The sequence below is a fragment of the Gekko japonicus genome, unplaced genomic scaffold (genome assembly GCF_001447785.1).
Source record: "Gekko japonicus isolate JY-2015 unplaced genomic scaffold, Gekko_japonicus_V1.1 scaffold5387, whole genome shotgun sequence".
NCBI classification, from domain to species: Eukaryota; Metazoa; Chordata; class Lepidosauria; order Squamata; family Gekkonidae; genus Gekko; species Gekko japonicus.
Genome location: NW_015171055.1, coordinates 41,223 through 50,892, shown reverse-complemented (window position 1 = coordinate 50,892; position 9,670 = coordinate 41,223). Strand labels below are relative to the sequence as shown.

Sequence of the window (9,670 nt, the reverse complement as noted above, 5' to 3'; positions counted from 1 at the left end):
CTCTAACTGTCAGGAAGTTCTTCCACAGAACCGGGTGCGAGAGCAATGAAAACTGTATATGATTTTAGAGACAGAAAGCCGAAGTAAGGGCAGAAGGACTCTGATAAATGTCTCTTTGAAATAAAGAAGATGCTCAGAAAGTTCTCTCATGATAACTAATTTACTAATACAGAACAATAAGAAAAGCAAGAACTCTACAAGTATATTGTTTAACTAACTCCTTTAATACTAATATTAAGTTTAACATAAAGAGGGTCTCCCACTCTTGGGCTTTTAGTTAGTGTGGGTATCTTTTCTTTATCCATAGTTGTAGCTCCCCTTCCTATATTTTCTTTGTAGTTTGTAGTCTTATTGAAAAAATAAAAATACCCCTCCGGGGGTTCCCAAAAAAAAGAAAAAAAAAAAGAAGAAGGAGGAAGTTCTTTCTCATGTTTAGCCAAAAACTCTTCTGATTTAATCTCAACCCGTTGGTTCCGGTCCGGCCTTCTGGGGAAAGCAGGGTTGGGCCCAGGTTAGGACTTGGATGGGAGGCCGCCAAGAAAATCCAGGGCTGCGATGCGGAGGCAGGTGAAGGGACATCACCTCCGCTCATCACGAGCCTTGAAAAAACCCTCAGGGGGTCACAGTTTTGGCTGCGACTTGATGACGCTCCCCACCTTGACCTGGAGTGGCCCAGGCGAGCCCGGTCTCTTCAGATCTCGGGAGTTAAGCGGGGTGGGCCCTGGTGAGGACTTGGAAGGGAGTCCACCAGGGAAGCCCAGGGTCGCTACGCAGAGGCAGGCGAAGGCAAGCCACCTCCGTTTGTCCCTTGCCTCGATCGGGATGGCTCAAGGCGAGCCCGATCTCATCATATCTGGGAAGCTAGGCAGGGTCAGCCCTGGTCAGAACTTGGGTGGGAGACCGCCAAGGAAGTCTAGGGTTGCTACGCGGAGGCAGGCGAAGGCAAACCCACCTCTTGCTGTGCTCTGGACGGCCCAGGCTAGCCTGATCTCAGATCCCGGTAGCTAAGCAGGGTCGGCCCTGGTCAGTATTTGAAGACCACCAAGGAATACCAGTGAGTTTTTCTGCTCAAATGTTAGCTTTCTTGCCAATAGAAGTGATCGCCCCCACCAGTCAGCTTGTTCTCAGAACGGTTGCTTAGGCTGGCGGAAGTGATTAACTTGCAGCAGCTGAGGACTGTTGTCGAAAGCAGTTGACAGCTTGCAATTTAGAGATCTGTCCTGGTCACGGCTTTCTGTTCGCTAAATGGCTTTTCTTTCTGCATGGAGAACTTCAGCCCCACCAGGAAAAAATTTGCCCCACAAGGCACAAAATCCTGGCTACGGGCCTGCTAAGTCAGCTGTGACTTCACAGTGCTTTCCTCCACCACCTCAGCGGGGGGCAAAGAAACCCTTAGGCAACAGCTAGAGAACAGGGATCAGATTCCAGGCAGAGGAATAAATCACGGAGGTAAAGCCCAACTAGAATATCTGCATATTTTAAAGAAGCTTTTGGGACAGAAACTTTGGAAGTTTCCCCTCTACTTTTGCCGGGGGCATTACGGCAGAGTCCGGAGCTGCAGCCTCTGAAGACTGAGTCTGAGTTAACAATGGGTCTTTTCTTCTTCTAGTGAATGGCATTTCCCCCATCTGAGTCTCCAAGGCTTAAGTGTGAAGGCACGTGGCATAATACTGTTGACTTGAATGCTGCCTGGAAGACAGTAACATGTTGGGGATGTTCAGTCTGGAGAAGAGGAGGTTGAGGGGGGGACAGGATTGCTCTCTTGAGGTATCTGAAGGGCTGTCCCCTAGAGGAGGGCAGGAATTATTCTCATCTTGATTGACACAGCCGTTGCTAATAGTACCAACATACCGAGAGGGGTCCGACTCCTTTTTGCCAAGGATGGGTTTCAGTTAAGGGCGGGAAGGTACCGGCTGGATCTTTGGAAAAACTTTTTGACAGTCAGAGTTGTGCGACAGTGGAATCGGCTGCCTGGGGAGGTGGCGAGCAATGCTCCCTCTAAGCTGTGGGGTCCTGCGAGCAAAAATTCTACTTTTGCGAGCTCCTGGCATCAAAGTTGTGAGCGAGCGATTGGGCTACTGCGTAAATTGGTTTGCTCCGGAGCCCTCCCTTCCTGAGCTGAGACAAAAAAGTGTGAGCCAGAGGCTAAAAAACTGTGAGCTAGCTTGCATTAATTCATCTTAGTGGGAACACTGGTGGAGGCTGAGAGGTAGGTGGGGCTGAGAGAACTCTTGGCAGAAACTGCTCTTTTTCGAGAACAGCTCTGACCAGAACTATGGCTTGCCCAAGGTCATCCAGCCAGGTGCAAGTGGAGGCGTGGGGGAATCAAACCCGGTTCTCCCAGATTAGAGCCCGCGCACTTAACCACGACACCAAACTGGATAAAACAGCAATATAAATATCAGTATCAAAACACATACTAGAGTATAGTTTTGGTTTCTAACTGGAAATGTATTTAACTATTATTGTGAGCCACCTTGAGCCACAAGGAAATGTGAGATATAAATGTTTTAATAAATGAATAAAGAATCATAGAATCACAGAGCTGGAAGGGTCCTACAGGCCACCTAGCCCAACCCCTTATTAATGCAGGATCACCCCAGAGCATCCCTGACAGGCGTTTGTCCAGCCGCTGCCTGAAGACTGCCAGGGAGGGGGAGCTCACCGCCTCCAGAGGCAGCTGATTCCACTGTTCTGAACAACTCTGTCAAAAAGCTTGTCCTCATATCCAGCTGGTACCTTCCCGCCCTTAATTTAAACCCATGATTGCGAGTATCCTCTTCCTCTGCTGCCAACAGGAACGGCTCCCCATCCTCCTCTAAGTGACGGCCCTTCAAAGACTTCAAGATACCCCCTCAGCCTCCTCTTCTCCAGACTGAAGATCCCCAGGTCCCTCAGCCTTTCCTCACAGGGCTCGGTCTCCAGGCCCCCAGTCATCCTCATCACTCTTCTCTGCACCTGCTCCATTCTGTCCACAATCCTTTTTTGAAGTGAGGCCTTCAGAACTGCACACAAGACTCCAGGTGCGGCCTGACCAATGCAGTGCACAGTGGGACTAGGACACCTTGTGACTTGAATGTTATACCATTGATGAAACGGAAGTAAAAATTACTGAATTAGCCGCCACATTAATAGCCACAGCACGGCTTTCTATTGCTGCCTCATGGAAAAATCCTGATCCTCCTTCTATTGATCAATGGAGAAATAAATGTTGGGACCACTTTGTGATGGATAAAGTAGCAGATAAATATGAGTCACACACACAAGGGTGTGCGCGGTCCCATTCCAGATTCATTCGAAAATGGTGTCCTCTTATAACATATTTTACAGAAAACGATGTTTTACCAGCAAATACTAGCTATACAGATTGGATACATCTATGAGAATTGTTTATGGTTCGAGCACTCTCATTAAATACTTTTAAGGTCCTTCTAAAATATATCTGTATTTATTATACGTTACTACTTTAGTGGAACAAGTGGAAAATAACAAGAAAGGGACAAGGTCACGGTAATAAGCTGTTCCTACTGATAAGTTTATAGATGGCATTGTGTTAAATGAATTTGCACTTACAGTCTGTATTATTGTTTAAACAGTAATCTTGTTTATGTATATTTGACTTATCTTCGACTTATCTTCTAATAAAATCGCTAGGACACCAAAAAAAAAGAATGTTATGCCTCTGTTGATACAGCCCAAGATCGCATTCGCCTTTTTTGTTGCTGCATCACACTGGCTGCTCATATTTAACTTTCGGTCCCCCTGTACCCCAAGCTTGAAGACTCACATGGATGTTGCCGAATTGAGCTTATTGTGCCCTCATTGGGTTTTTAAAGGCAGTTTCCCTGTACCAAGTACCCAGAAGACCCAGTTCTCAGAGCAGCATAGATACTTCTTTACCAGGAACACGAGGACTAGAAACTCCCTCGGAATTATGTGGAAGCGACCAGATTTTGCTTCACAAGTCAACAACAGGACGGCTCCCATCATTGTTTTTCCCGGGAAGCTTTGGTGTCACTCCCCCCGCCCCCCCCAGCTGGTACCTGCCTCCAGCCCCTCGCCGGATAACAAGAGTTTAGAGAGTGCCTCACCTTACAGATGTGATCCCTGAGGATGGGCTGGTACTGGGAACCTCGGATTTGCCTCTGGAACCAGGACTGCGGCTCCCCGTTGTAGGAGATCTCGAGGGCCGAGGCCCCGTTCCGGATCTCGGGAAGGTCGGACATGGTGTCCCGGACTGTGATGGTCCGGAATGGGCCCGAGTAGGTCCTAGAGCAAAACGGAAAGAAGGTGATTTCCCGTCCGGCTCCTCCCGCTGCCGAAGAACACGGCCCCCACAATACGAGAAGCCGAGTTCAGCCGCAGCCTTGGGGGCAGCCATGTTGGTCTGTGGTACAGGAGTTTTCGGCTAAACATTAGGAAGGACTTCCTGACAGTCAGTGGAACAGGCTTCCTTGGGAGGTGGTGGGCTCTTGGGAGGTTTTCAAGCAGAGGCTAGATGGCCATCGGACAGCCATGCGGATTCTATGGACTTAGGCTCTGTTTGGGAGAGCGCCCATTCGTGATTGTGTTTATTTTATTTAAAATATTTATTAGCCACCTTTCTTCCTTATGGAGCGCGAAGAAGAGACTGGATTTATACCCCGCCCTTCACTCGGAGTCTCAGAGCGGCTTACAATCCCCGTCCCTTCCCCTCCCCACAACAGACACCCTGTGAGGTAGGTGGGGCTGAGAGAGCTCTGTCAAGAACTGCCCTTAAGAGAACAGCGCCGAGAGATCTTGTGACTGACCCAAGGTCACACCAACTGCTGCATGTGGAGGAGTGGGGAAATCAAACCCAGTTCGCCCAGATTAGAGTCCGCCCTCCTAACCACGACACCAAACTGGCTCTCGAGGTGACTCGTGATATAAATAAAGTGCATAAAACAGAATACTTAACATCCATTAAAAAAAAATCTAAGTCACAGTTTAGGACTGCTGGTAATTACCTGGTGATATTGCTAACAAACTTCTTGTCGTCCACCACCACGCTGAGCTGGCAGGCCCGGGGAGCGAAAACATGCAGGGGTTCTGGGAACATGGGAAGTTTCTCACCAGGAGCTGCCGCCAAGACGATAGCTCTACGGCGCGTCTGTGCCACGCCGTACTGACCAGCCTGGAAGGAAAAACACACAGAGAAACGAGTTACCTCAAGGGCCAAACTCCATGACACTGAATCCCACTGAAGACTTACGATTCTCTGGTTTGAATATTGTGCTCTTCTTACATCACTTGGTTAGTGACGAATTACACTGGTGCTGGCTTACCGCCGAGAAAGAAAGCAAGCCAAGAATACCTTTGATTGTGGATATGGGGTTCTGTACGAAACCCCACGTTCTGACCTGGATGGCCCAGGCTAGCCCAATCTCATCAGTCTCGGAAGCTAAGCAGGGCTGGCCCTGGTTAGTACCTGGAGGGGACACTCCCCAAGGAAGTGCAGAGGCCGAGACACAGAGGCAGTCCTATCCTCCATCAATCTATCTAATCCCCTTTTAAAGCTGTTTGTTCCAGTGGCCTTCACTACATCCTCTGGCAGCGAATCCCACATTTTAATCATTATCTGTGATACAAGCGGCTTAAAAACTATCCGTAACACAGACTGAATCTTTGGGGGTTTTTTAATACAAAAAACCCCCAAGGCTATCCATTTGTGACGAATTACACTGGTGCTGGCTTACCGCCGAGAAAGAAGGCAAGCCAAGAATACCTTTGATTGTGGATATGGGGTTCTGTACGAAACCCCACGTTCTGACCTGGATGGCCCAGGCTAGCCCAATCTCATCAGTCTCGGAAGCTAAGCAGGGCTGGCCCTGGTTAGTACCTGGAGGGGACACTCCCCAAGGAAGTGCAGAGGCCGAGACACAGAGGCAGTCCTATCCTCCATCAATCTATCTAATCCCCTTTTAAAGCTGTTTGTTCCAGTGGCCTTCACTACATCCTCTGGCAGCGAATCCCACATTTTAATCATTCTCTGTGATATAAGCGTCTTAAAAACTATCCGTAACACAGATTGAATCTTTGGGGGGTTTTTTAATACAAAAACCCCCCAAGGCTATCCTGCCATGGTCATCAGGCAGCTGTGCCACCACACGGGGCGGCCCAACCGACATCGACCAGAGCCTGGGCCCTCTTCCACTGTGGTTCTTTGGGAGGGGCTCCCCGAAGGGGCAACGGGGGTCCCCTCCTCGGAGGTCTTTAGGAGGAGCTGCGAGGTCTGCCTGTTCGCCGCGGCTTGTGAAGGAGTCTGAATCTGCAGGCATCTTTTAAGTGGGGATGGGAGAGGTTTGGGTTTCTGCCATTTTATTTCTAGAGAATTACTGAGAATATTACTGAGAATCTTCTTTAACTATTACTGCCCGCCACCTTGGACCTTGAGGAGTAGTGGAGCATAAAAGTTGTAAGAAAAAAAGGAAGGAAGGAAGGAAGGAAGGAAGGAAGGAAGGAAGGAATGTGGGTGCCGTCAAGTCGCAGCCAACTTCTGGTGACCCCAGCAAGGGGGTTCCAAGGCAAGGGAGAAGCAGAGGTGGCTTGCCACTGCCTTCCTCTGCAGGGCCTTCCTTGGTGGATCTCCCGTCCAAGTACTGACTAGGGCCGGCCCTGCCTACCTCCTGAGACCTGATGAGTTCCAGCTATGCCGTGCTGCCTCCCCTCCCCTCTTAATTAAAAGCCTCGGTAAAAAGCTGTTCTGCCCCCTCCACTCCCCGCCAAGCTTTCGTCCAGCTGAGAAGCTGGCCGCCCACCTTACCTGCAGGACCCCGAAAGTGCACTGGTACCCCATCCGGACGAGGCACCGTAGGGTCAGCTTCAGCACCATGGAGCGCCGGAAGGAGACAAAGTTCCTCACGTTCTCGAGCAGGAAGAATCGCGGCCTGTAGTAGTCGCAGTAGCTGGAAGACAAGGTGGAGGGTCGGCATCAGCATCCGAGAGGGACGGTTCTTCTACCAGCTCGACCCGCCCCCGTCAGAGACTTTAAATGGGTGGCCGAGGCAAGGCCCAGCAATCCCTTCCCGCCCTCCTAGTCCAGCCCAGGTTTCACAACAGTTCCCAAGATGGATTACAGCACCCCTCTGCCTTCTCAATGCAGGTTTTATGAATGGTTGCCCGTGTATAGTTCTTTTCGTGTCTAAAGTGCTTTGCAACATCTCACTGCAATCCTCACAGTAACAACCCTGTAGGGATGGGTATTGTTTCCATATTGGGGGGAAGAAGAAGCATCGCTGTTGAGGAAACGGTGACTTGCTGAGAGCTACTTGAGCTCGATTCGAGTCTAGCAGTACCTCAGAGGCCAATAAGATATGATACCACTTGGAAAGGTGCAGAAGAAGAAGAAGAGATTGGATTTATACCCTGCCCTTCACTACCCGAAAGAGTCTCAGAGCGGCTCACAAACTCCTTCCCCTCCCCACAACAGACCCCCTGTGGGGTAGGTGGGGCCGAGAGAGCTCTTGACAGAAACTGCTCTTTTTCAAGGACAGCTCTTATCAGAACTACGGCCTGCCCAAGGCCATCCAGCCAGGTGCAAGTGGAGGAATTGGGGAATCAAACCCGGTTCTCCCAGATTAGAGTCTGCGCACTCAACCACTACACCAAACTGGCAAAGGGCAACTAAAATGATTGAGGGGATGGAACGCCTTCCCTATGAAGACAGGTTAAAGAGCTTAGGACTCGTTAGCTTGGAGAAACGAGGACTGAGGCGGTGACGTGACAGAGGTTTACAAAATTATGCCTGGGACAGAGAAGGCAGAAAAAGAATTACTTTTCTCCCTTTCTCACAATACAAGCACTTGTGGGCACTCCGTGAGAGTTCTGGCCCCGCTGGTGGACCTCCTGATGGCCCCTGGGTTTTGGCCACTGTGTGACAGAGTGTTGGACTGGATGGGCCCTTGGCCAGATCCAACATGGCTTCCCTTATGCTCTTATGTCTGGGGCAGGGATGCTCTGTCTTCTTGGTGCTTGGGAGGGGGGCAACAGTGGGAGGGCTTCTGGTGTTCTGGCCCCGCTGGGGGACCTCCTGATGGCCCCGGGTTTTGAGCACTGTGTGACAGAGTGTTGGACTGGAGGGGCCACTGGCCAGATCCAACATGGCTTCTCTTATGCTACGAAGATTTTCAGGGCACTATCAAAGCTCCCTTCATCAGAATACCAGCAGCTTAGACTCTTGGATGCTTCCAAACCTGAAAACCTTGTTAGTCTCTAAGGTGCTGCTGGCCTTAAATCTAGTCTGACTGGAGAGGAAGGTTTTAACAAATTAATGTAGATGCTTAACGACCTGATCCTTAACCGGAGAGGCCAGGGATTGAACCTGGGAGCCTTCTGCATGCCAAGCAGAGGTTCCACCGCTGAGCCACGGCCCCTCCCAGAGGCCGACAGTGAGGAAAGCCAGTCTCGACCGCGCTCACCTGAGAAAGGAGACCACCAGGGAGTTCTTGAATTTCGAGTAGGTCCGGGAATTGAAGCGGTTCATGCCGCTGAAGCCCTGGCAGGGCGGGCCCCCGCACAGCATCTCCACGTCCCCTTTCTGCGGCAGCTTCTGGCCCAGGGAGTTGGTCTTCTCCACCGACATCACCAGCTTCAGCCGGACGTTGCAGTCCTCCGTGAAGACTGTCGTGCCGGGGTTGTTCAGGCGGAAGGCCTGCGCGGCCGGTTCCCACATCTCGATGGCCCACAACGTCTCGGAGACTTCTGATGTTGGGGAGAAAAAACCAAACAACAGCTTTATACTGGAAGCCAGTGTGGCATGACTAGGATCTGGGAGACCCAAGTTTGAATCCGCACTCTGCCACGGAAGCTCGCTGGGCGACCTTGGGCCAGTTACGCATTAACTCAGCCGGACCTGCCTCCAGTGTTCCCTCTAAGCTGAGTTTGTATGAGCTAGTGCAGTTTTTTAGCTTCCGGCTTACACAAAATTTTTGACTTAACTCGGGAAGGATGGCTCCAGGGCAGACTAATTTATGCGGCAGCCAAATCGCTCGCTCACAACTTTAATGCCAGTCGCTCGCAAAGTAGGATTTTTGCTGGCTCGCTTTACCATATGTGGTGGACATGTGAAAAAGCTAAGACGTTTTGGGTTGAGATTCATGCAGAGATGGAAAAAAATAGTTAACTGCACATTTAAAGAGGAACCAGAAATATTACTTTTGGGACTTAAAATGGAAGAGGTCAATGTGGCGAAAAGGACACTTATGTGGTATATGATTGTGACTGCAAGAATGACATATGCGCAAAGTTGGAAACAGGAGGAAGTTCCTGGAATTGGAGAATGGACTAAAAAACTACTTTTTATGGTTGAAATGGATAAGATGACAAGGAAACTGAATAATATGGCAGCAGAAGACTTTTTTGAAGATTGGAAAGACTTAAAAGAATATCTGGAAAAATACTGGGATGTGAGAGACAATTTATTTTGCTTTGATAACTATTGAGTATAGAGAATTGTGAAAAAATAAGTTACCTGTAGAATATGTAAAAGATAAAGAGGAGTACTTAAGAGTAACCTAAAGATTATGCAGGAGGTTGTAGCACTGTGGGAAGCCATATATGGGGGGGAAAGGGAGGAGGGTAGGATATAAAGGGATAAGAACTGTAATACAAATGTTGAACTTTGTTGAATATATCCTAAAAATAAAATGTT

The 9,670-nt window shown here is 49.5% G+C and overlaps 1 protein-coding gene across 1 annotated transcript in view; it reads right to left on the bottom strand.

The window, feature by feature from the left end:
* The window catches only part of LOC107117018 (DNA (cytosine-5)-methyltransferase 1-like), a gene marked incomplete at both ends in the record, with an annotated part of 52,658 nt that overhangs the window by 2,383 nt on the left and 40,605 nt on the right, over positions 1-9,670 (bottom strand). The window contains 4 exon segments of the mRNA XM_015419050.1: positions 4,092-4,269; positions 4,989-5,155; positions 6,785-6,926; positions 8,439-8,721. Coding sequence (XP_015274536.1) covers positions 4,092-4,269; positions 4,989-5,155; positions 6,785-6,926; positions 8,439-8,721 — 770 coding nt within the window.